The following is a 27,516-nucleotide window of genomic DNA, read 5'->3' as shown; positions in this document are numbered from 1 at the left end:
GGCTCTGTATTTTGGCAATAATCTTGGAAATGTAAGGAGGAAAGGAGCATAGGCAGTAGAGCGATTTAAGCTATGAAACTGCTGAAAACTGCGTATTTGAAAATTTGTATCTTCAAGCATAAAAAAACATAAAAATGTGCAAAATTATTCTTATTCAAACTCTTACTGACGAGTTGGATAGCAAAAATTGTCGATTTTTATTAGAAAGGTACAAAAAGAACCAATTAGAGATTCCAAGCGAAGCCAGTTCTTTGTCCACCTGGTCTTTCCAACGGAGTGGAGGTCTTCCTCTGCTTCCTCCGGCGGGTACCGCGTCGAGTACTGCTGGAGTGTTTCCATCCATTTGGACGACATCAATGTCGTCATATATCTCGTACGGCTCGTTGCATCGACTGCGGTATTCGCCGTTACCAATGCCCAAAGGACCATAAATCTTCCACAGAACCTTTCTCTCGAAAACTCGTAGCGCCGACTCATCAGATATTGTCAACATCAATGCCTAGGCACCGTATAGCAAGGCGGAGATAATGAGTGACTTGTGCGGTTCGGTCTTTGTTCGTCGAGAGAGGACTTTAGTTCTCAATTACCTACTCAGTCCGAAGGAGCACCTGCTGACGAAAGTTCTTCTGCGTTGAATTTCGAGGTTGACTGTTGATGTTAATGCTGGTTCCAAGATAGACGAAATTATCTACGACTTCGAAGATATGATTATCAACAGTAATGAAGGAGCCAATTTGCGAGCGTAACGACTATTTGTTTGATGACAAGTTTCCTCTTGCCGTCGTTCACTGTCAGACCCATTTGCTTCGTTTCCTTATCCAGTCTGGAGAAAGCAGAACCAACGGCGCGGTTGTTGAGACCAATGATATCAACATCATCCCTGGGGAGGGATGGTTCACCTTCCTTCAGAGAACTTTCCTCACTTGCGTGAACTTTCACACATGACTCCAACCTCCAATCTCTTTCTAGTATATCACACAAACATAATAAAACAATAATACTAAATTATATTTAACATAAATAACTTACAATGACATTTTAGGTAGCACAGTTATTTTTGGTGTAAGAGCCAATTCAACGACTGCACTAGAAAGCTTACTCAACCATCAATCGACATTGCAGTGACGGCGCAAGAGGAATTTTCCATAAGAACTTTCGAGTGTATTAAAACTAAAGATGGTAAATGACGCGACCCAGCAAAACTGCCAACATCTACACAGACGGTCGTCTGCATCTGTTGTGCAGAGCTAAAGCTCAGGCGACGCTTAAAGCTTACGGAATACTGCAATATCTTCCAGGAGGGACTTTCACCATTCTTATAGCGTCAGAGAATGTCCTTAGAAGCAGGGAGGCAGTAGTGGCTGCCGAAAATCGGCACATACTGGATTCTAAGCCGCAAGGGCTTTCTAGGAAATGAAATAGCTAATGACATTGCTAAAAGTGACATCCGGAAATACGCAAGTCGCTAAAAACAATTCATAATGAAATTTTCGAAAGGGCTGCGAGATGGATCAGGCTTAGGTAGAATGCCATGATCGCCAAGATCATGTGCAAGGGCCCCGAAAGAAAACGAGCATGCTTTTTACTGACCCGGTCTCGAAAATGCTGCAGGAGGGTTGTTGGCCTAGTGACATCTTACAACTTACTGCCATTACATGGAATCGAATGGGCATTAGTAACGATGTAAGTAGCAAGAACGACTCTGGAACCCATCCTTCGCTGTTTGTCCGGCTGAAACTCACCTTAGTTAACTAGAAGTTTCGCAATTTTAGGGACTAGATAAAGTATTAAAACCATTTGGGTCCGGTATGACGAATGCTTCAGCAATAAATTTTGACAGGATTTTTACTTAGTGATTTCGTGTTATTACAATGCTATAGTTGGTAACCTTAAATTAAATTTATTGAGTGAATGAAACTGAACCTCTCTCTGGCATTAAAATGACAAGAAGATCTATGTATGGCTGGACAATCAGCTCGTGCAACCAAACCTATTCTAACCTTCGTTTCTCTCGACGTATACAAACAAAAGTGGTTTCATATTAAAAAAAAATATATATATTAAGTTTTGCTTCACCTAGTACATATTTATTGGTATATGACACGAAAAGTTACTCTTTTCTGCGGGCCCACCACCTTTTTTTATAAGAATCGTAAAAAAATTTTCGAAGTTTTTTTGGATTCAAGATCATTGACATATTGAATATTAATAAAAAATGTACAAAAGTTAAAAGCCATGGTTAAAATGTTTTTTTTTTTTTCTTATTTTAACGGCAGGGCAATCACGAGCCTACATCTGTTTCATATATCAAAGCTTATAAAAGCACATAATCTTTCATTCCATTTGTTTTTAAAGCTTATGACATCACTTGGAAATTTGGTACAACAATTATTTTATTTATTTATTATTGCTCATTTGTTTAAACCGACAAGATCGGATCCATACAATCGATTTTTCAGATAGACGATTTTTATTTATGACATTTCAGATTTTTTGCATAAAACGTATCCTCGTTTGGAAAATTTTTAGATTTAAAATTTTAGGCAGTTAATTTAGATTTTCAAATTTTTCCTATAAACTAGGGGTAATAAAAAGTCAGGGGTTTATTTGGAATACCATATTAGTCATTAATTCATGTATTTTGTTGTTGGAACATTTTATATTTACATTTCACAATTGACGTGATCTCTTAGGTCACGCTAAAAGTTTGATAATATTTTTCCTTAATAATTTCATATTATTACAATGCTATAGTTGGTAACCTTAAGTTAAATCTATTGCATACGTTAAATCACAAACATCATGTATATTATGTGAGTTGAAGGTGTTGAAAATTTATTAAAAAAAAATACTAAACAAACGGAAATACAAAATTAAAACAACCCAATAAAAGCTGTACGATGCAAGAAATATAAAACTTCTTATACAGATGTATGTATGTAAATAATAGATTGGTACAAATTTGTTCTGCAGATGCGTGTGTAAATTTGCTAATATTGAAAAAATTGAGTTAGAGCCAAACGTAATTTTTGTACACCAGAAGAAATTGTAGAAATTGGTTGTATTTGCTATTTAAAATGCTTTGGGAAGCTTATAGCTTGAACTTTTTGTTCAAAAATGCGCTAATAGTTCGACCAAAGTATAGTAGTTGTCAATATTTGTGGCATAAAATGTAGGCAATAATCAAAATCTCATGTTATTTATAAAACTGCATAAAAAGCTTAACTTTCGACGCAACGAAATGGTAAAAATGAAAGAATACAAATGTCTTTGTTTTAATTAACTAAAAATAGATTATAATTGTAAAAATATATATGTATATATGTTTGTATACAGTTCCTTATATAATTATATATTATTAGATAGACGTATGTAGACAATTTGGTTGCTGTGGTGATATTATAATAGTTACTGCTTACACATTTAAGTTTTACTTGCAACCGTTTATTTTCCATTAATTTTATTTTTTTGTTAAACATTTGTTTTCTTTTTTATCAAGGTTATTGCAGTACGTATTTTGCATTTTCTTCTATGCTTACATGTACTTACATAGCGTTAGATGATAAAAGTTACATTCGTATTTTCCTATAACTAAGTATTGTTTGTATGTATGTGTGTCTGCAAGCATGCACACAAATTACCGATGCCAATATTAAATCACATTTTATGTATACACATTTTGTAAAATTCTAATCAAATAATTAAAAATTAATAAAACTATCAAATTTACAGTTGTTTCCACACACTCAGAGTCGCACAATTTCTTGTAGCTGCATCAATAAGCGTTAACATCTGCTGTGGGCTAGCAAGCAGCATTAGCACCTGACGCTGTGACGCGCTCCCACGCTCGTGGTCGCTTCTTTTGCACGCACGCACACACACACATAGTAATGACCACAGCTGTATATGCATTCAACTCACTTATTTCTACAGATCATTTTATTTAAAATATAAACGTTGCTATTCTCACTCCACCACACTTCGAAGGCTATGTCTGATTTGGTGCTAGCTCTTGTTGTTTGTGACGGCCACATCTGTGGAGTTCACACTCATATGCGTTGCGTGCGTGTGGCTGGTGCTGTTGCCTGTGTTTGCTGCTGCTGCTGTTGTTGTTGCTGTCGTCTTGGTGCAGCTGTTTCGCTGCTGTTCGTATTATTATTTTCATTACGTGTTATAACTGTGACTGGCTCATAAATCGACTGCTGCGGTAACTCATCATCGTCGTCGTCGTCATCATCGCATTCTTTAAAGGAACCAGCTAAATTCGGATTGAGAATGTTGTTCGAAGAATGGGCCACTGCTAGGGGGGCTGTGTTAACTAGTGGTGCACTACTGGCTGCATTAGCACGTGTTGTTGTTGGTGCTGTTGCTGTTGCAGCATCTATAGCTATGGCAACATTCATAAGTGGCTGAGGGACAACCTCCTCGAGGAAGGGAGGTGCTGCAACGCTTATAGACTGTGGTCGGCGGAAGAAGCTAAAAAATAAATGATTTCAGTATTTGTTGAAATATAATTAATCAAAAGATGTAATGCGCTCATACACACCTGAATAGTGGTAGCCGCCAGAAAGAGCGTCTAGTTGTGGTCAATTGCTCGACAACGTGCGGTGGAATATTCGGTCTACGATCGAAAGGATTTACACGACGTACACTACGGGCGGGGGAGTTTTGTGACGATAGTACTGAATATGGTAAAAGAAGAAGAAAAAATTGAAAATGCATTATAAACTATTACTGGAATTCAATTCATATTTATTAAATTAGTATATTAAACGAAATAAAAACAAGATATTTTTTTGTGATTTTATAAAAAAAAATATATATAAGATACTTAAAAAAGAATATTTCATAAACAACGTATTTTCTTTATACGAGGGAGTTTTATGTGTGAAGAATTTTCCACAAAATTAATATTTTATTATATTAGTTGGGTAATTCCGTTTTTTTTCTTATAAAAAAATCTTTAAACATTTTTCTACTAAACTAATATTTTTATAAAAAATTTGTTCTGAGCAACTACATATCTTTACCAATATTATAAAAAATAACGATTTGATTCTTTGTTTTTTTTTTAATTGAATATGCTTCCAAACTACTTAACAGATTGAAAAATTGGGATATACACAAAGTATAAAAACATTTCCTAAAAATTTCTTACATAGCAGGCAATGCGAATACTATTGGTTATAGAACAAAAAAAGTACTACGACTTTGCAGAATATATATGTTAATTATCTACAAAAAAATAAGTGTTATTTTATTAAAAAAAAGAAGGGCGTGGGACGGAGCAAGGACTAAGACGAGTAGGTCTTAGTAGCATTTACTACAGTGGCCATATAAAGGAGCGCAAGTTTGGTGTGGGATTACCCGTCTGTAGAACAACAAAGCGGCGGGGGCCGATGGATTACCGGCCGTTCTATTCAAACACGGCGGCGAAGAACTGATAAGGAGCATGCATCAGCTTCTTTGTAAAATATGGTCGGACGAAAGCATGCCCAACGATTGGAATTTAAGTGTGCTATGCCCAATCCATAAAAAAGGAGACCCCACAATCTGGGCCAACTACCGTGGGATTAGCCTCCTCAACATCGCATATAAGGTTCTATCGAGCGCATTGTGTGAAAGATTAAAGCCCACCGTCAACAAACTGATTGGACCTTATCAGTGTGGCTTTAGACCTGGCAAATCAACAACCGACCAGATATTCACCATGCGCCAAATCTTGGAAAAGACCCGTGAAAGGAAAATCGACACACACCACCTCTTCGTCAATTTTAAAGCTGCTTTCGACAGCACGAAAAGCAGCTGCTTTTATGCCGCGATGTCTGAATTTGGTATCCCCGCAAAACTAATACGGCTGTGTAAACTCACGTTGAGCGACACGAAAAGCTCCGTCAGGACCGGGAAGGACCTCTCCGAGCCGTTCGATACCAAATGAGGTTTCAAGCAAGACGACTCCCTATCGTGCGACTTTTTCAACCTGCTTCTGGAAAAAATAGTTCGAGCTGCAGAACTAAATGGAGTAGGTACCATCTTCTATGAGAGTATACAGCTGCTGGCGTATGCCGATGATATTGATATCATCGGCCTCAAAACCCGCGTCGTTAGTTCTGCTTTCTCCAGGCTGGACAAGGAAGCACAGAAAATGGGTCTGGCAGTGAACGAGGGCAAGACGAAATATCTCCTGTCATCGCACTCGCGGCTTGGCTCTCACGTCACTGTTGGCAACTGTCAAATGTGTTTTACGTGGGATCCTGCTTATGAAAAGCTTAATTCCACGGTGCTCAAAAGCACAACGGATCAATACAATGCGTCGATCAGCGCCCTGAAAATTGGGTAAGGATTTTCAGTACCAATTGGCAGTGCGGTAAGGACACACTAACCACCTTGGTAGGGCTCGAGGCCCATCTAAAACCTCTGCCGTACTTTGGGGTCCGGCACCCGGTTGCAATGCAACTCCACATTCGACTGACAAAGTCAGTTCTTCCCGCGATTTGGGTTTTAACCACAGCCACCACCACGAATCTCCACAAAGGGCCAAACCCAATGAGCAGACTGGAGCAGAACTCCAGGCTACTGCTCCCCGTGGTACCACAGGTTAAAGTCTTTGGTATTGACCTTGTAGCCGAAACTACGACCAGTTGAGCCTCCATACAGCCCTGGACTGGTGGCCAGGATCTTAGTCGCCTCTTACGACAGGCATGCCTTACCGCGGGTATATTCGGTTTCCCCTCGAACCCGGAGGGGCCCCCCGTACCCGCAGGGGGACATCACTGTTGACAGTCATAACTTTGAAGTTGCAGATAATTTCGTCTATTTAAGAACCAGTATTAACACCACCAACAATGTCAGCCTAGAAATCCAACGCAGGATAACTCTTGCCAACAGGTGCTACTTCGGACTGAGTAGGCAATTGAAAAGCAAAGTCCTCTCTCGACAAACAAAAACCAAACTCTATAAGTCACTCATAATTCCCGTCCTGCTATATGGTGCAGAGGCTTGGACGATGTTTCTTCCACTGAATAATGTTTTTAGGATCCTATAGCGCACATTAAGCAAAAAATCGAGTCTTTAAAAATCGTATACCAGCTAAACGTCATAATAACTGGTTGTGCCAAATTTCACATCCATTTTTTTAGCTAAAATGTTATTAATTTAGTTCATTTCAGCCTACTTTATTAAACTAAGCAAAAATAAGTTCAGAATGCTTTAATTGAACTAAATAGGAAAAATTACTTGAAAAAAATTAAATAAAAATTTAAAATGTGACGATTTTAAGTAAAATATTTTAAGGTAAGGCAGAATTAACAAACAAAAAAAATCAAATACCCCCAATAAAAATATGAGAAAAGCTTTTTGGAATCGGTCACTTACCATTCTCTTCATCGGAAGTGACATCGGTGACATAGTGGCTATCGTTCGTTGGTGCACGTCTAAAGGTGCCATGCCGTGTAGTTGTAGTGTTACGACCATTACGTCGACCACCAGCTGATCCAGCGCTGCGTGCACTACTAGCTGCACTATTGCTGCTTGTCGCATTGCCACTAGTCTGCCTGCTACCGCCGACCCGCGCCGGTTGTGTGGCGGGCAGCAGAGGTGTTGTGTCGTCGTCTGTATCAGTTACACTATCCAATGAAGATTGTCGATTCGTCCTGCTTGCGCGCGGCTGGCGTTTCGTAAAAACCTTCCGTTTACAAATGGGGCAAACGCGACGATTTTCCGTTAGCCAAGGATCAATGCAGTGACTATGATAAGCTGTAAGCATATGAAATTAAAAGTAAGGTTTTCGTTTCCTATATGGAGTACCAATCGGAGCTTGGAAGACTGCACTTACGATGCTTGCATGGCAACACACGCAATTTGTCGCCCTCGGCAAATTCATCCAGACAGATGACGCAAGTGTCCTGTGAGAGATCACAATTTTTTGTGTACTTCAATATCGGCAGTTTCTTAAGCATATTCTTTGGTAGGCGATGCCGGCGCAAGCGACGTTCTTCACGCACACACTTGTAAATCATGTAGAAGATCTGTGGGGACGAGCAGAAGATTATTATTATGATTATTTTTTGTTTGTTTTGTTTTGCTTTCGAAAAGTTAAATATTTAATGGAATTAATTGCGAATTTTAGCTGAAATCAGTTTTATGTTCAGTGACTATAGTTTATAAAAAAAATTATATTTTTATTCTTTTATAACATAATACAAATAGGGACTTAATATTTTTACGCTGATTAAATTATTTTTTACATTTTAATTTAATTTCAGTAAAATTTAAATATTTAACACAAAAACAAATTTTTATGTTTTAGAAAAAATTAACTAATTATCAAGCACCCTTTGAACAATTTCTGAGAAATTTACAATTTTATTAAAATGAAATCGCACTTTAAATGAATTCTATGAATTAAGTGAAATATCCTACAAATACAAACAAGTATACGTACATTAAGCAAACCAAAAATATAATTTTAACAGTTTTCTAAATTAAAATTTTATAAATTAGAAATATTAATAAATATAATAAACCTTCATTACAAAAAATAATAAAAAGGATAAAAAAAAATAAAAAAACAAAAAAAATAAAAAAATATTCTTAACCAATAAATTAAATTAAAGGGTTGGGGAAGTCAGAATTTTCAAAAAAATAAATTTTTCTTTTTGCATTTGTCGTTAAGTCTTGAAAATATTCTCTGAAAATTTCACGTTGATCCGATAATTAGTTTTTGAGTTATTCGACAAATAACAAAGAGAGCTCGGTCACTTCAAAGCGCTAGTGTGAAACTTTAAACGTGTTTTTCTCAAAACTATATTTTTTGAACTGATGACAACTGTAACTCGAAAACCGTTCAGTAGATTTTAATGAAATTTATACAGCTTTTAGAATACATAATAAATTCGGACCTGATGGAAGGATTTTTTTTTTCAAAAATTTCGATTTTTTCAGATCAATTAACTGTTAATTTTTTCCCAAAAGCTTAGACAAAAATTTCCTGAGCCCGCCATTTTGTTAATTTTTGAAAAAAAAAAAAACAAATCCTTCGATCAGACCCATGACTATTTTTTTAATAAAACTATTTTTTTTTGTACGATTGATTTTAGATGAATCTCCAAGGACTTACGGTTGTCACTGCAACTATAACTTTGGAAATTTAATTTTTTTTTTTAATTTTCGTGACTTCAAGTCAACACATTCTATAATAATGCCATATTACTACTTTTGTAAAATTACTCGATTTAATAGCAAAAAAATACTGAAAATTCTTATTTTTTCGTGGCTCTGACTACCCCTAACTCCTTAACCTTTTTTTTCAAAAATACACTACAACTTTCAGACATTATTGTTAACGATTATAGATGCTCTACTTGATCTGATATACATTCTTATAAAAATTATAGAAAATTATAATTCTAATAAAATATTCTGACAACGACGGTATATCAACTGAAAAAAAAATTTAAGTGAGATACATCGTGGATTACCATTATGAGGAAACAAAGCCCAATTAAAATCGAAAATGGTAAAATCAATTGCGTATTGATGTTGAATGGCAGCTCATCGTTTATCACCAATATCACTTCTGGCGTATAGAACGTCATCAAATTTATGCCGGTTGTGTGGCCAACAAACACTGCCGGTATATAGATGCCGCTCGAATTTTTCGCTGACATTTGCTCTGCAAATAAATGCGTAAATATTAAAAACATAAGGTTTGCTTGGAGATTATGCCAATTAACAAAGCGTTAATGAATGCAACTCACCCAAATCATCGCCATCATTATTGAATACGATGGCGGCATCGAAACCAGCCGCCTGCGCATTGCGCACTTTCTTTTCAAAAGTACAGTTTATGCCGCCTCCTCTGCAAATTTAATAAGTCGTATGATTTGTGATTTTCTTTGAATTAATGCAATTCATTTTGTTACCTCTCGATTATTATGACGAATTTTGCATTATTGGGATATTCTTTGCGTGGTGGCCCGGACACTGCACCGCAGGCGTATTCATCTTTAGCTGCTGGTATGGCGAAGACTTTTATGCCATTCGCCGGTAGACTCGGACCAAATTGCGCTGGCAGATCGTTATACTGTTCGATTAGCTGCGAAAAAGAGAAAAACTGAAAAATATTAATACAAGCATATTAGAAACCATGCAAACAAAAAGAAACTAAACAAAAAATGAGAAAATGAACACACACAAATATTAAAGAAACTTTAACATTCAATAAGCGAACATGCATTTAAATTAAATATTATGGTATTTACCAAACTATTTATTCTGCGATAGACTAGCACATGTGCCGCCGCCTCCTGGGTAAACAGCGAGAGTCCGCAAAATGCGAACAATTCCAAAAGCATCCACTTTGAACGCGTTCGGAGCTCCATCGTTGACTGCACTCGGTTTACGGTGTTTCGTATTTACTTTCGTTTATTCTGATTGTGATTGTCTGTTAGTTTTCTATTTTCCTGGTAATTTCATAGAATGCAGTGAAACCGTCAACCAGACTTCACACTATATTTTTCTTTGTTGATTTGGTTTTATTTCCAAACTTTAGTTATTAGACTTAAAGTGGATCGTATATTCGTTTCAGAAAGCGTTGATGTAGTTGTCGCTGCTGTCCCGCAAAACGATTTGCATGTCTCATTGGTAATGCGAATCGATCTGTATGTCGCGATGAATCTGAGTAATAAGACAAAAATGTTAGTTACAACAACAAATACAAATTGCTATCATTATTTAAGTAATACTTTTATTAACATTATTCCTATTATTATTAAGGAAGAATGCTTTCAGCCTGGACAAATAATTAAACAGTCCTGAAGACTTGAAGAATTGATCAACGTCAAATATATTTTTGCTAACTATAATTTCAAACGAGTGGATGCCCTCAACAGCCCTTATCTATCGGGCACATCTCTAGCGTTTACAGCGCTAAGTGAATGGGAAGTACCAAATAAGATAACCACAGGGTGGAATTCTGGAATTTTAGAAATTAAATCCGCTTAATGAATTACGAGTTTACTATTGATAAAATGAAAAAAGGAACTTAATTTTTCTATGAAATGAAAAAAATAAATCAACTTTTCTGATATCAATATGTAGATGTTTTATAAATTTTGAAAAAAAAAACAATTATAAAAAAAAATATTTATGTATATTATTTCTTATTTTTTTCCAAACAAATAACCCTGACCGATCTAGCAGCAGGATGTTCTTAGTTTTTTCGCAAAAAAACTCCTTTCTGGTTTAAGATAATGTGATGGCGTGCTTGGAATAGTTGTTACAGAGTATATTTTTATTCACCTAACGGTTGTTTGTATCATCTAAATATATCTATGTAGTTAAGATATAGGATAATATACATATGTACTTATGTATGAGCAAGATGAAGAGAGTCCGCCCTTCTAATTGAGATATCGTAATGAAACTTGGTACACGTGTTCCTTGGCAAAAAAACATTAAGGAATAGTTTGTAGATGGTCGTAATCGGACCACAGCCGCGCCAAAAAAACACCATTAAACGATAACCTGTAAAGTGCCATAACTAAACACTAATTAAGGCAAATAACAGTGATTTGGTATCGCAGTTGGGCAAAAAATTTTAAAAAGGGCGTAGTCACACCATCTAAAAGGTTTAAGCACCCTTACCAACATTGTAAGAATGCATGAAAGCCAATCCATCCAAAAGCGCGATAAATCAATAAATAAATTCGTCATAAATTTTACAGCCGAGATCATAAGAGAGGACTCTATAAGAGCCGCTGTCAAAATTTGACTATGGGCGTTGCAGCGCCAACATTTAAGCGAAAAGCCATATCTCGGAACCATCTCACATTCTATATTACAGTGCCAAAAAGGGGCCAAATCATGTCTGTTTATCATATAATATAATTTTAAATTCCATCTGATTTTTTTCATTTTCCAGTAATCAAATTAAGCACCAATGAATGTATTGAGCTAAAAGTTTGTCCGAATATTGCCCTTGAAGTATGCCAGTCTATGACCAAAAATTATCTATATCGGGTACCCGAATAAACAGTTGGTTTCATTGCTATAAAGACATTATATTTCTGCGAAATACTGAAACAACAGTGCTCACATTCCAAAAACGAATGATGTTATTTTAAAGCTCTATGGTATCTCTAACAATTCTACAAAAAAAAGTCTAACGGTACTTTTCCTACTATGGTAGGTAGTAAGCGGAATGCACTGAAAATATATAATGCAGTTTTCCTTTTTATTATATGTTTTAAAATCGCTATGGCATCAGAGTGATAGCAGAGGATCCTAACAACTCTTATAGATGGACTCAACACATTTGTGTTAATATTTTGCCTACGAAGGGTGTGCTAGACTCAAACTGAGTGTTTTGCAAAAAGGACGTCGAGGTCCCAGAAGAGATGCTTGGCATCGTAGCTAAAAGCACTACATTCATCAAATGCAGCCTTACTGGTGACGAAACGTTGCTTAATTTGTATTGTTATTATTATCTTTTGCATATGACATCGAAACTGTGCAACAGTCACGCGAATGGTGTTTCAAAAATGAGCCGAAACCGTACAATCAAAATTTGTTGACGGCACTGAAGACCATACCAACCGAGGCTTTTATTGGCTCAGCAGCTCATTTTTAAGGCGACAACAAAGATTTGTATTCAAATACTTGAAAATGCTGTTTTTTTTGCTAGCCCGTCAAAATCATACCAGCCAATAGTTCATAAAAATATTTGAAGAATGTATATTAGAGACCTTTCTTGCATTTACTTATAATGACTTCAGACATTCGGTCAGTTTTAAGCATTAACATACTTACAAATAACCAAGAAGAATATATATTTTCAGTATGAATACAAGTTTCAATGTCGCGTTTGTACTTTTATTAATATTTTTATATTAAATTACATACATTGTTATTAATTATTACTGATATGGAATTCCTTTATATGTGTCCACAAATAACACTTTGATGACAATGACCCTCTTGAAAATCATGTGCCTTATCACATATTCACAATCAAATATATGTAGATACATTGTTACATTGGAGTTATCAGACTAAGTAAGGTTTGGGACAAAATTTGATATTTTACATGTGCATATTATATTAAAACCCATTATTACTATTATAATAGGTAGAAAGTTGTCAACAGGTTCCTGGCCATAAAACATTGCAGTCATCCCTCTGGTTCCTCTGGTTCAAAAAGGTGGCATAAGCAATCGAATATTAGTGCACTCATGAGAAGCTACGGTGTATCTTTGAATATTGTGATACCCCGGTTATGCACATGTGTACAACAAACTAATGCTAAACGGTCTACAGAAGCACCCTCTATAAATTGCATTATTTTTCATGTAATTTGTTATCTATCTAGAGCTTAACTGATTACAAATGCAATCATTGAACGACCGAAGGCAACGATCCAATCAGCTTTTTGCTGAGTTGACAAAATTCAAAAATTACTACATATGACTGTTTAGATTTTATGCATACACATTTATGTTTTTATTATAAGAATTTCTATTTATTTGCATATTTACTACCACCAGTGCTGCATTGCAACATTGTTATTTGTTTATATTTTCGAGAACTTTTTATTTTAACTACATTATTAAAAATGAAGATTGTTATAAAAATATTGTTTTTTTATTTTATAAAATATTAGACAATCATAAAAAATAGTTTGTGTTTCTGATTGATCTCTTAAAATAATTAACATTTTTCATTTGTGTTAAAAGTAAAAAATTATTTGTCAATTTTTTTTTAGTTTTAATTATTTCTAAATTCAAGCAAGTCTTCTTTTACTGGCGTGGAAACAGCTTACGCGGTTATAGCCGAGTTAACAACAGCGCGCGTTCTTTTCGCTACGTGGCGCCAATTGGATATTCCATGCGAAACCAGGTCCTTCTACACCTGGTCCTTCCAAAGGGTACTGCGTCTAATACTTTCAGAGCTGGAGTGTTTTCGTCCATTTGGACGACATAACCCAGCCAGCATAGCCGCTGTCTTTTAATTCACTGAACTATTTCAATGTCGTCGTATATCTCATACAGCTCATCGTTCCATCGAATGCGATATTCGCCGTTGCTAATGCGCAAAGGACCATAAATATTTCGCAGAACTTTTCTCTCGAAAACTCGCAACGTCCACTCATCAGTTGTTGTCATCGTCGAAGCCTCTGCACCATATAGCAGGACGGGAATAATAAGTGACTTATAGAGTTTTGTTTTTGCTCGTCGAGAGAGGACTTTACTTCTCAATTGCCTACTTAGTCCGAAGTAGCACCTGTTGGCAAGAGATATCCTGCGTTGGATTTCGAGGCTGACATTGTTGCTGGTGTTGATGCTGGTTCCTAAATAGACGAAATTATCGAACAAAATGTTGATGCCTCCAGAATGCAACTTTTAAGATGAACTCCGTCATATCAAAAGTAAGTCCACCGTACAATATCCCTCCAAACTTACTCATATGAAATATCTTTCATCTGGTTCGATGACGTCGATTTTCGATTACTTTACGATTTTGATTCTTTTTCGGCTCGCCAGCTTTGGGATCTGCACTTTTGTCAAGGAGTATATATAAAGAAGGACAGTGAGTGGAACTCTGTACAAGAGAGTACGTAGATACATTATTAAACAATTATAATCGCTTTTGACAAAATTACCAAGTTTTTTATACCTAGAGCAAGTTATACCGGGGGTTTCAATAGGGCGGCTACAAAAGTATACCAATAGGGGCAGCAAACGGCGCCATATTCTTTCCCGCTCTTTGGACATATCTCTTCAATAGGATTTGCCATTTCATCATGGAAAGATATACGATCCAACAACGAGTCGAAATTATTACAATTTACTACCGAAATTCGGAGTCAGTGGCCTCAATTTTAAGAGGGCTACGTCCAATTTATGGTCGTCATAATCGTCCAGTCAGATCAACAATTGAGCGTATAGTGGCACAGTACAAAATGTCCCCGTGCCGGTGAGACAACGAAGTGCCCGTAGTGTCAAGAATATTGCTGCCGCTAGCGCATCAATTGAGGAAGATCCAAATCAATCTCTCACACGTCGTTCTCAATCGTAGGGCATCTCTGTGACGTCGTTGTGACGAATTTTGCGAAAAGATCTTGGCCTACCTCTTTACAAGATCAAATTGACGTAAGAAATGAAGCCGCTTGACCACCAGAACAACTTAAAAATAATCCGGATTTTCATCGAAAAATCATCTTCGGCGATGAGACTCATTTCAATAACCAAAATATGCGTTTTTGTCAGGCAGCAATTCACACTTACTCCATTCTATAGTCTACACCAACAAGCCAGCAATTGATTGATGAACTTCGTACGAATATTGAACGTGAAATTGCAGGAGTATCGGCCGATTTATGCTTGAAAACAGTCGAAAATTGGGTTCAGCATCTTGGCTTCTACAAACGTGCCGTGGTGGCCATGCCGAAAAGAACCGAGTTCTTTACATAAAAGCATCGAATGTACTTTCACAGGAATAAAGAATTTCATTGATATCCTAAACCGTTTTTATTTTATTTAAACTTTTGTAGCGGTCTTATTGATAAGTTTGTCAAGAAGTTTTTAACACCCAGAAATGTACATATAAATGATCAGCGTGATACTATAGGTAGCTGCTATACAAACTGAGCGATCGAAATCAAGTTGTATGGAAAACGTTTATATCTGATTAAATATCTTGACAAAATTTGGCAAGGATTCTTCTCCAAACCATTACTACAATATGGAGGACGGAGCCAAGTGTAGAAGTTCACGCAAGTGAGGAAAGTTCGAATTTTAAGAGTTCCGCCAGTATTTTTAAACACTTGGCTTAATATTTCAAGACCACTACTTTAACTCGAGGAATGGTGCACTGTCCCTCATTGATAACTCGTCACATGGCTAATGACATTCAGCACCCTTCATAATGTCCCCTTCATTTCATATGTCAAAACGACATATAGTTCGTGTTCTCTATTTTTAAGAGGCTTTCTACTACTCAATACAACAACGCCAAATTCCTTAAATTATCTTCCAGACCTTTACGTAACCCCCACAAAGGGCTTGTCATAAATACACAAATACATACATTGTGACAAAAAATTACCCGGAAATTCTAAATAAAACGCAAAAGTCTTCAAAGTAATCCCCACCAGACGTAGTACGCTTATGTCAACGATTTTTCCAGTCCTCGAAACACTTTTCATAAGCACTTTTTAGGATGGTCTTCAGCTCATTCAGCGAATTTTGTTTTATCTCTTCGATCGACTAAAAACGGATATCCACGGAGCGGCAATTTCAGTTTGAGGAATAAGAAAAAATCACACGAAGTCAAATCTGGTGATCGATAGTTCATTGCGTTTTTGGCTTAAAATTCGGTTATTTACTGAACTCTTTGAAAAAAGTTCACAAAATCATTCGAACGGACTCGCGAAGATGTCGAGCTTTCTTGCCACCTCTCTAACACTTGCCTTCCGATTTTCAAACACCATATCTTTGACCTTTCTAATATTTTCATCAGTTGAAGAGGTCGAAGGTCGTCCAGAACGTGGCATGTCTTCTACGATTTTCTCTTTCAAGGCCACTCGCAGGCTTGTGTTCTTCATAAAACTGAACCATAGTACGCCTTTTTCAACATTCGCATCGATTTCGCACATGATATTTGATTACAAATACAAAATTACTATCGACTTAAGCAGCTGTTGTAAACAAAATGGTTGACAGATCGCGCTCATGCTTGGCATAGTAATTAAGGACAGTCCTAACAACTTAGCAAAATATATTTTTTGAAATATCATTTACCAGAGGAATTTAAATTATTATTTCCGGAAACCTTTTTGTCTTAATGTATGAAATGGTTTATGTAAACAACGAACATTGAGTTTCAAGCGATTGCCTGATAGACGTCTCAATAAGCTAAATAAGTCTTAGAACTTGAATTTAATCTCACACTACATATTTATCATATAAATACACACATACATACTTATGTAATATATAGCTATATGCTGTAGAGTATTAGAAAACATAGCTGATAACAAAATTTACTGATTTTCTCGATTCATTTTATTTTATTTTGCACTAACATTGGAGTGGAAAGGAAAAAATTAGCTCATAGCGTTGATACTCACATGAAACTAAAAATGACGGCTCAACTACTCGTAAATTCATAAATGAGGATCGTAAATTGTGTTGCTATTGTGGACAAATCGGTTTGTTTATTCGACGCAATGAATCATGAAAATGTGTTATGGTGTACCTACCAAATCGCCATTCTAAACACATATTCACACAAAGTTACAATTAATGTTGAATTTATGATTGCAGAACTGAAAGTTGGTTACAATCGATATTAGAGCTGAACGTACGGCTAGAATTCAATGACTAGAGGCAATTAATATCGGACGAGAGTATACAAAAATTATGAAAGAGGTTTCGACAGACAAAATATAGATGGCTGGCATATTTCTGAACTGTAGAAGCTCCATCTAATATCAATTGACCTTCGGAAATGGGGAGACGGCTTAAAACTGCCAAAACAGAACAGATAAGAGTAAGAAGCTGCGCCCTAGTGTCTAAAATGTGTAAACACCAATAATATAGTAAATACACGTGCACATATAATAATACAAGCGAAAGTGAGACATAATAAAAACATAATTTTGACTGAAAAGTAATTCAATACGAAATTTTAAATGAATTAAAAAAGAAAATTATTAATCCAATTAGCAACAGAATTAAGTATAAACACTATTTATTGTAATTTTTACAAAATGATAGAACATATGTATATAAAAAGATTACCAGAGTGACAACGGAAGAAGAGAAAGAGCTAGTGAACTATAGTCCCATAACTGTAGGTTAAAGAAACGAGCTAGGCTTTAATCCCTTAGAGAGTGCTTGATGAATCCGTTTGAATATGAAGAAAAAGTTGTGGCTCTAGGTTGCGATCCCGTACTTAGTCATAATCGCATCATAATGATTTAAGTGAAATTCACTGTGATAGTTGCAGGAATTTTCAAAACTTAGAACCCCTTGACTAATTCTACTAAATTTCTAGGATTATTCTCGACTGAAGTTGACCGAATGTGAAGGAATTATAAAAAGTGATTTTCATCCTGATAAATACGGCAGAATAACTTAAAATTTTTTAGGGGAAGTTTTCTGCTGCTACATCAATAGGAATCTATAAATTTAATGCAAACCTAATATTTAAACTAAAACTTTTGCAATTTTTCTTAAATAAAAAAACTTCTAAAATAAAAAAGCTTCGCTCAACTTATGGTCAACAAAATCGGCTTATTGGTGTACTATTCGCAACACCATCACCCATCTTGAGACCAATTCATTGTTGGGTAATATTCGACCGAATAGACCACGTCCAGCACGCAGTGAAAAAAAATATAGCAGTCGTATCTGGGAGAGTAAACGAAAACCTTGGAGAGTCGATTCGGCGCCGTTCGCAGCAACTCGGTCTGACGTATGGAACGACTTGGCGTATTTTACGTCGAGATCCTAAATGAAAGCGTACAAAATACAGCTTCTGCAATAACTGAAGCCGCTCGACCTTCCCAAGCGGCATCACTTCTCTCTATGGGCTCTTTAAAAGTTCTCAGAAGATCCGACGTTTTGAAGCCAAATTTTTTCCAGCGATAAGGACCATTTCAGGTCCAATGGGTACGTAAACAACCAAATTCCCACATTTGGGATGAAGAGCAACCTGAAGAGATAACAATTCGCTGATACAGCCAAGTATGCTGGTTATGAAAGCGGTAAAAAATAAGCGCTGAAGTTATTTTTGGCAAAGTTAAGATATTAAAGTGGTTTTTCGACAAGAGAAGTGTGAAAAGCATTAGTTTAAATGCACAGTCCTTTGACATACGAGGACATGTTTTCAAATTACACATCGTCATATTTATATAAATATGTATACATACATATACTTTTTTTTTGCAGTGGATACAACTACACTATATTGGAATGCTTTCAGCCAAAACGCCTACATTTGGTATCATTTGGAAATACTCAAATCTAAAAGTTAATTATTATAGTGGAGTTTGTAAGTATTAAAACGGTTTTAATTTCTCCCCTTTATAAGAATGTACTTATGTATGTAGTATGTATGTACATATGTACGTGGGCACCGCCATCACTGTGAGTAATGCATTCAAGCAATGCAAATAAAATTAAATTAGAATCTGTTGCGTGATTACAAAGAAATTTATAAACACATACATATGTACATATATTTTTGTACATATGTCACCAACGAATATTTTCATTTAGCGTGGAGGTTTTAACTGGGCCTATGAATAAAATTATATTGCATATCAATTAAAACCGGATTAGTGAATTCAGTGACCTGCAAATAAAAAAGGCGAATATTTTGATTTACAGATTTACACCACAAAGACAATTAAACATGGAGGCACAAACATAATGGTGGTCCTGTCAAGGCGTTGGTCTTTTATTTTGGATAAAGGACACAATACCGCCTTTGGGTACAGATATATTTAGCAAAACATTACATCTACTACCATATGCTGAAGAAAACATGCCGCTGAGGTGGTGTTATCAACAAGATAACGACCCGAAACATAGATCGAGCTTGGTTTCTGAGTTGTATCAGGGATACAAATATGACCTGTATGTAATGGCCGAGATCCCAACCCATTGAGAACTAGTGGAGTGACCTTAAGAGGAGATTGGCAGCCTTTTCTTTGCAAAATAGGGAGCGATTGTGGCGAAAAGCAAAGGAAATTTGCGATGATACCTCATTGGAAGCCTGCCAAAAACTAATTCAATCCATGCGAATACAATTGGAAAACTTATGAAAAACCATATACAGATTAATAAAAACACGTGGACGGAATAAAGGATAGCTTGAATTTTTTTATTTAGAAAAAAATGTTTTACCCCTATTATTAGGACCAATGCTATTTCATATTTTGGAAAAACTGCCAGTTTTAATATTCGGAATGAAAGATTTCTGACAAATTTAGGTTTAATAAAACAAGAAAAAAATTATTTTACCTGCAACTATTTCAAAGTTATTAAGTAAAAACTGTTTACACCTACTATTTTGTCTATAGGTGTACATACATACATATATATGTACATACATACATATGTGTATACATTTGTGTATACATATGTATTTCAGCCTACATATGTATGTAGTTTTTTTCGAACTGTTCAAACAAAATTGAAATTTGTGCTTATTGATTGATGATTTGTTTATCATATACAATTCATTAATAGGGTGGTACACTATTTTTTTTTTTTTGATAACTATTTTTACAATGGCACCAAACTCATATTTATTTGTTTGTTTACGTAATTAAATTTGCGACAAATGTTCGTAGGCTGGCAAATTGTTACATTTAATTGGTCTTAAAAGCCATATGAAAAAAGCCATAGCTACAATACAGACAATAGATCCGCATATACATATGTACATACATATATACAAATCGATGAATTCTAATAAGTGACAGCATAACAACTTAGATTTTCTTTCTGTGTATTTTACCGAATCGTTTGTCACATTAACAACACGCTAAATTAAAAATGCAAACTACACATATACCCGAATAATAGATTTAAACACTCAAAAGATATAGACGAGCAGACGAGATCAGCACAATATTATATCAATATTACACACAGGTGGTTGGCACGATGGGTTAAGTGAGAATGTGGTAGCAATAGCTCATAGCTTTGTTGTGAAATGATACAAAAACATTTTTATTTTGAAAAAATCAGCGTATTCAGCGCTATTGTATAAAAAACGGGTAACACTTTAGGGCCAGGGAGAACTTGAACTTAAAACTACACAATTACAAGCGAAGCCCTTGTACTTGATATTACATGAATATTCCACGCTAGTTCAATAGCACGTCGCACCAACGGGTCATTTCATAATTGTCAAAGCAAATCAGCCATTAGCAGACATGGTGCTCATTGTGGTCATATGTTTTAACGATTGTTCTCTAAACTAAGAGAGACTATTACATACAATTTTCAGAGGAAATAAAAGATATATTAATTATTATTTTTCGAACATGAAAAATCCTTTAAATTTATATTGTACACATTTGTGCAAACTTCATTGTGGTAGAAAGCTAATCCAAAACACAAAGCAAAATTTTGTACGTGCTTGTTAAGACCACTTTTAATGCGTTGTACGATTTGCGAAGAAAGAATCACAAAATAGAGTAGAAACATGTTAAAAAATAATGTTGCTAAATAATATTATGCAAGATTCATGAACGTAAACGATTTGGAATGTAACATTTTGTACAGCATGCTTTTGTTTATTTTCATTTACTTCATCACTAATTTAATAATTGTATACCGTGTGTGCACAAAGATTAAACATATATCAAAACTTACAAAAACAATATCAAATGTTTTATCCTCCACTATGTCTCTAAAAGATTCAGTTTTATTTCCTTATCAGCTGCCTTACCTGTCCTTTTGTTCTATGACATTTTTAAATTTTAAGGCTTTTTGCTTTGTTCACTTTTTGCCCACCTTCAATTCCAAAAACGCCTTCCTGCCTATTTTGGTTTTCTTTAGCTTTTAGCAAATATTTCGTTGTTCTCACTTCACTCACTTTTCTTTATTATTATTTTTTAATTGTGGATTTGCTTGCGTTTTGACAAACACTTTAAACTTTTTCGCTTTTATTCGATTATCCACCGCACAATCGCAGACACCTACTCATATGTTTTCGTCTCTCTTATTATTATATTTCTGGGCTTTTGTTTTTGACTTTTCTCTTTACTCTCTACTTCGTGGATGTCTCCTTTGATGTAGCCTTGTTGTGTGAGCCCATTCGCAGCCGATAAATATATATATGGGCCATATATATATGTCTACCTTCTCTAATTCACGTGAATTTGATCTTTTAATTTTAATTTACTTTAGAAAAATTAAAGTTTTCACTCTTGCGGCCTTTTCTATATCGAGCAGGCTGCATTTTTATTAGCATCGCCTTTTTTACCACGATTAGAACACAATTGCTAAGATTTTTTAAGAATCTTTCGTTCCGTATGAAAAAGTGGATAACTTTATGCTTCTTCTCATTCGATTGACTGTGCGAGATTTTCATGGCTCATTCACAATGAATATAAGTATAAGATGCAGATATGTTACACAAACTTGAAATACTTTTTGTATTATTAAAAAACGAATGAGTTCGTTACTATATAATCCGTATATATTTACCATGAAAATAATTTTTTCATGTTGAACAACCAAGCCTATGTTTTAAGTTAAAATTCCAATTTTCTTAAAAAAACTATTTTATTTAGCATTGTTTACTGATTAACACAGCATAAAACAACTAAATAGTTTAACAGCTAATATGTTGCACATTCTTAACTATACAATTTTACGGCATGCTTTATCAAACCACGATCGTTGCACACTTCAATCACTTTGTTGGCTTGATGCTCAAGTACATCTTGTTTTGAATAGTTTGTTTAACAGGATTGATCTTCTTTAGGATTTGGGTCATTGTTTCGACAAGACGATCGCTGGAGACACCAGTCTTTTTATTTTTAAACTTCGTCAAGAGCTCTGTCGGTGTCATGGGTTTGCGCATTAAATAACGACGAACAGCTTCTTCAGTTATACCGTAATCACTGAAAATAAACAATAAAATAAAGATATTACTTTATCAAAATTGAAAAATCCTTTTAGAGCACTTACTCTTTATTGTTAGCATTTACTACACCGGCGAATGTTGATGGCACTATGGGTGTAGTATCTGTTTTCGTACGCTTCGCAGGTGTGCTTACAGGGCTGTTGCTGTTCTCCGAAGCTGTAAGATCACTAGGCATGCTATTGTTGACTTTCCGTTTAGTTGCGCTATTAGGCGATGTTCCAGTTGGTGTTGCAGAACGTGAATTATTGTTAACTGTATTCTTGATATTTGGCGTCTCCTTTGCCTTTTTCTTGCTACTGTTACTTTCATCTTCAGAGTCGCTACTATCTGAACTAAAATCACTGGATGATTCTGAAAAACAATAATATTTTAGTTGGCGATATAATCATTTTGGTATTTAGTACTGTCTACATTTATTATTAATTATAATTATCTTAATGTACCTTTCTTTTCGTCTTTCGAGACTTTCTTTGTTTTCTTTTTTTCTTTGCTACTTCCTTCTTCTTTAGTTTTATCCTTTTCCTTATCAGATTCATCCGATTTCTTCTCCTCTTCTTCGTCTTCTTCATCCGATGTCAGCAATTTGCGTAGGGCATCCTCCTCAGCTACCGATTTCATATCCTTGTCCAATTTAGACTCTGGATCTGGCTCACTATAAACACGAAAAATTAAGTTCGAACTCGTTTAAAATTTTTTTTAAACAAAAATTGAGCGTACTCTTCGCTAGACTCCGTATCATAGTCCATTTCTCGTCCTTCCTCATCACCATCATCTGATTCCTCAAAGGCTTCGTCATCTACGTCACGTTTTTTCTTTGGCTTCTTCTGCAGACCTTTTTTCCCCTTTTTCTTGCCACCGTCCTCATCGCTATCTTCTTCTTTCTTCTTCTTCTCTTCATCTTCATCCGAGTCAGACTCTTCATCAGAATCAATCCATTCATCCATTTCACTGATCTTCAATTCTTTCGGTTTCTTGGCTGCTCCTTTAATTTTCACTTCCTCTGGATCCTGTTCTTCTTCCTCGTCGCCCTTCAAACGCTTACGCAACATAAGCGAAAAATAATTCATAACTTTCTTTCTTCGTCCAAATTCCTGTTCTGCTTCTTCAGCGGATAGAGATTTATAACGCTGTATCGGTTGAAAATTATACCATTCATTCAATGGATATGCTTCTATTGCACCATCTGGAGCATGAGTGAACACATAGAATGCTGCATTTTCACTGACACCACCCTCACGAATTCCTTTAAATTTTTTACCACTTTTGCCACCGACTTTTAAAATCCAAGGTTGCGCTTCGGGTCTATATTTTTTGGCAATTATTCCGAATTTTTTTCTTCGTACTTCTTCGCGAAGATCGCGATTATATTCGGATCCTGCTCCAAATTTTGGAGTATCTTCCTCCATACCACGAAATTCCTTCATATTATTTTCACGTTCCATTTTAACGCCCCGCCATTGCGCAAAGTCGACGTTCAATGTGGCATTAAAACGCATAACATGATGCTTCTTTCGCAAATTTTTAGGCACACGAATATTGAATTCCTGTATGTTACTTGGAGGGGCAGGTGTCGACGTGGATGCTGTTGTACTGCTGGCATTGGAGCCGCTTGACTGAAAAGAGATCAGAGTATTTATGTTTGAATATTTCAGATTATATTATTTCTTTATTTACTCCAGGTTTAGCAATAGACGCCATAGTTAAAATGGCTAAATAAAACGAAAATTTGTGGCTTTTATTGCAAAATATTTCGAAATGCAGATGATTTGTGCAGCACGATGAAGCAATAAAGAATGCAAAATAATGAAATATGAAAAGAAGCCGAAGTAAACAATGTGTATAGTGTTGTCAAGTGTTTTTAGTTATTGAATCATAATTTTGTAATTACCAAGGATATAAAAATTCGTAAGTGTGCAGTTTTAGGAATAGAAATAAATAAAATTTATCAGAAAGCTTTATATAATTCTTACTAATTACAAAATATATTTGTATTAGCATATATTCGAAATTTTTAAAATTTGAGAAGTTAATTTGATGATTATATAACAATATTTATTATAAACACATTTCGCAGAATTTAAGACTTGTGTTGAGATGAAAACAATTATCTTTCAAACTAGTAAATATTTAGTTAATTTTTTTCGGTATCTTGATGAATTAAAATATTTAATGTAACTTAGCAATATTGTTTTGTAACAGCTGTTGTGAGAAGAAATGTCAAAAATAGGGTCATATTATTTTTTGCTTATTCTATCAAATTTAACTTTTGGACATACGTTAGCTTTGTCAATATACGTTTGTTCATCTAAACTTTTTATGTTGAAAAAGTTAAATCTCCAAAAAATAAAGTTTTTAAAATAGTTTTTAATTGGCTTCATTTTTATTTTAATTCAACTAATAGATATGGATTCTTTAAATGAAGATTGCTTGATTCAAATTTTACGATATTTATCATTGAAAGAACAAATAGCACTTTTACTCTCTAATAAAAGTTTAATTGATATTATTGGGAGTATGTGGAAAACAAAATATAAAAGGCAATTACGTTTAAAGTTACCACCTGAAATGCCACTCGAATTCCATGAGCTTAAACAATTTATATGCGTCGTGCATCAACATGTAGAAAATCTACAACTCGAACTTGACTCCAAAGATATGATTAGTCTGCTAAATGGATATAAATTTATCAAAACAAACAACCTCTGTATAACTGTGACAGGTTCAGAGATGTTGGAACACGAATTTGTAACTATCTTATATGATACTTTCCCAAACCTAAGACATCTGCGACCAAATGGAAAATTTACAGGTGCAGGCTTTGTATTGTGGAAACACTTGGAACAACTAACACTTAGTTCCTGTTATACATTTCAATTTAACTACTTAGAGCGGATACTGCAAGAATTGCCATTACATACATTAGTCTTGAAAAGTTTTAAAATGAAGGATCCACACCTAGCAGAGGATTCTCTGCAATGTTGTACTCTAAGCCATTTGGTTGTTAATTCTTATGAGTTGGCTTATTTTACGCCACAATTAAAGAATTTGCATTATTTGAAGGAGTTAAATATAACTGATTTATACTCGACAGCCAATTTGGATTCACTCCACAATAAGCTCGGAGAGCTGCACAACACACGGCACATTGAGGGGATATATTCACGTGACATTACAGCAATATTTCCAAAAATTATTAACTTTCAGATGCATACCCATTTGAGGCAATTAGTTTTGGCCTTCGATCCTTTGGCATTTTCCGATATGCTTGTTTACATCTCTTTATTACCTACGTTACGTGTGTTGCACTTTCATGCATGCTATGTACGTAGCGAGTTGGAATTTGAAAAATTGTTTTTGCTCTCTGTACATTTGGATGAAATAAGTTTAGAAGATTGCATTATCAGTTACGGTAGTAATCCGTGTCTAGATGTCAACGACGTTGTCGTGAACCGTACAAAGGCGCTTATATTAAATTTTTATGCAAATAAATTAGATTGTGACAACAAAATGGTAAATGCTTTCATACAAATGAGCCGCTTACATATGTATATCTAATAATTAACTTATTTCAACAAAAATATTTTCAAGGCTCAGCTGCAATTGAAAGGTAGTAGCAATTTGTTTCGACTGGAGTGTGAACAAAAATTGATGAAACGTTGTGGATACTTAGTTTATGGATTTAGTTAATTAAATATATCATAAATCATAGGAAAATGTGTTTTTATATTAAAAATGAAATGAATTTAGGCTCGAATACGTATTATATACATATATGTTTGTATGTATATAATTGTAAGCTTCAATTAAAAAAAACTTCATTATTTCCTACTATCAAAAAATCAACATATATATTTTAAATATACAAATTATTGAAAAACTTAAAATATATATAATTTCCATTAGGAGATCTAACCTATACATTTACCAAAAATATTTTTTTATAAATATTACTACAGTAACTGAAATAATAGAGTAAACAGTAAAGTAATTATCTTTATTAAAAAAAGTACTCATTTTTAGCAGAAAATGGTTAAAAATTAATGATTGGTAGACGTTGCGAAAATTATTTAATATAACTATTTTTCATTACAGTATGGGGATTCTCTTGCTCTTACAAGATTGCAGATTGCAAAAATCCTATACCGAAATATACAAGAGCACCAGAGCACCTATTGCAGAGTCTAGTGATATATGAACGGCTGATTCGGTCAATTTATTGTAAAAGACTATTGAAAAAAAACTGTAACAAATCTTTATAATTTAAATAGAAATTGTAAAATCCATTTAAAATCTACCTTCCTCAACAATTCAACGTCAAAATATGTATTTAAGTAAAATGACAGCTAGCACAGGGTTGCAATTATTTTTTAAGTGTGATTGCACGAAAATAAACATGGGTTTTGCTCTGACATATTTTACATCCATTGCAAATAATTTTTTGCGTCATTCACCGTCGAACTGTCATCGTAACCGGTTGCTTTTCGCTCTGTGCTTATTGAGTTTGTTAAAACGGTATAACGGTTTGTTCTGCGTTTATATTACGCTCGTGCTTTGTTTGTGAATTAATTTTTTATCGTTTTATATCTTTTCAATCACTTAATTTCTTAATTTGTTAAACTAAAATTCGCGTTTACTATGGCCCCTGGGGCCACCAAATTAGGGGATAATAGGTTTTCCCTATTATCTCCAATAATGAAAAAGAAAAGAAAAAAACCAAATCCGATCCCGTTAGACCAATTTCCAGAATTACCAGTCTCAAACACGGATGATCCAAAATTTTTGGTCATGTCATCGCTGGACGACAACAAGCCACTTAATTCGTCATCATGCTTCGCTACGTATAAA

At 34.9% G+C, this 27,516-nt stretch overlaps 3 protein-coding genes across 6 annotated transcripts; 1 reads left to right on the top strand and 2 right to left on the bottom strand.

Annotated features, from left to right (window-relative positions):
• Positions 1–2,602: 2,602 nt before the first annotated feature.
• LOC120770618 (E3 ubiquitin-protein ligase RNF13) lies at positions 2,603–22,077 on the bottom strand. 4 transcript variants are annotated; one of them, XM_040098230.1, is made up of 9 exons: positions 21,469–22,077; positions 10,263–10,677; positions 9,924–10,114; positions 9,759–9,859; positions 9,480–9,673; positions 7,835–8,027; positions 7,375–7,755; positions 4,547–4,682; positions 2,603–4,476 (listed from the first exon to the last, which is right to left on the bottom strand). In XM_040098230.1, the coding sequence occupies exons 2-9, from the start codon at positions 10,380–10,382 to the stop codon at positions 4,050–4,052; spliced, it is 1,743 nt and encodes a 580-aa protein (XP_039954164.1). In that variant the 5' UTR covers positions 10,383–10,677; positions 21,469–22,077; the 3' UTR covers positions 2,603–4,049. The 4 variants fall into 4 exon arrangements, with proteins under 4 accessions (XP_039954164.1, XP_039954157.1, XP_039954169.1 ...); XM_040098223.1 differs by having other exon boundaries at positions 21,534–22,077; XM_040098235.1 differs by having other exon boundaries at positions 9,924–10,096; positions 21,534–22,077.
• Positions 22,078–22,288: 211 nt separating this feature from the next.
• On the bottom strand, positions 22,289–24,457 carry LOC120782824 (general transcription factor IIF subunit 1). Its single transcript, XM_040115343.1, has 5 exons — positions 24,346–24,457; positions 23,389–24,284; positions 23,115–23,323; positions 22,716–23,022; positions 22,289–22,648 (listed from the first exon to the last, which is right to left on the bottom strand). Exons 1-5 carry the CDS (start codon positions 24,367–24,369, stop codon positions 22,438–22,440), a joined length of 1,647 nt encoding a protein of 548 aa, XP_039971277.1. The 5' UTR covers positions 24,370–24,457; the 3' UTR covers positions 22,289–22,437.
• Positions 24,458–25,037: 580 nt separating this feature from the next.
• On the top strand, positions 25,038–26,417 carry LOC120777623. Its single transcript, XM_040109078.1, has 2 exons — positions 25,038–26,181; positions 26,260–26,417. The coding sequence occupies exons 1-2, from the start codon at positions 25,075–25,077 to the stop codon at positions 26,356–26,358; spliced, it is 1,206 nt and encodes a 401-aa protein (XP_039965012.1). The 5' UTR covers positions 25,038–25,074; the 3' UTR covers positions 26,359–26,417.
• Positions 26,418–27,516: the final 1,099 nt, after the last annotated feature.

This window comes from Bactrocera tryoni, chromosome 1, assembly GCF_016617805.1.
Source record: "Bactrocera tryoni isolate S06 chromosome 1, CSIRO_BtryS06_freeze2, whole genome shotgun sequence".
NCBI lineage: Eukaryota > Metazoa > Arthropoda > Insecta > Diptera > Tephritidae > Bactrocera > Bactrocera tryoni.
Note: the sequence above shows the minus strand (reverse complement) of the source record. Positions and strands in the feature narration are given on the sequence as shown.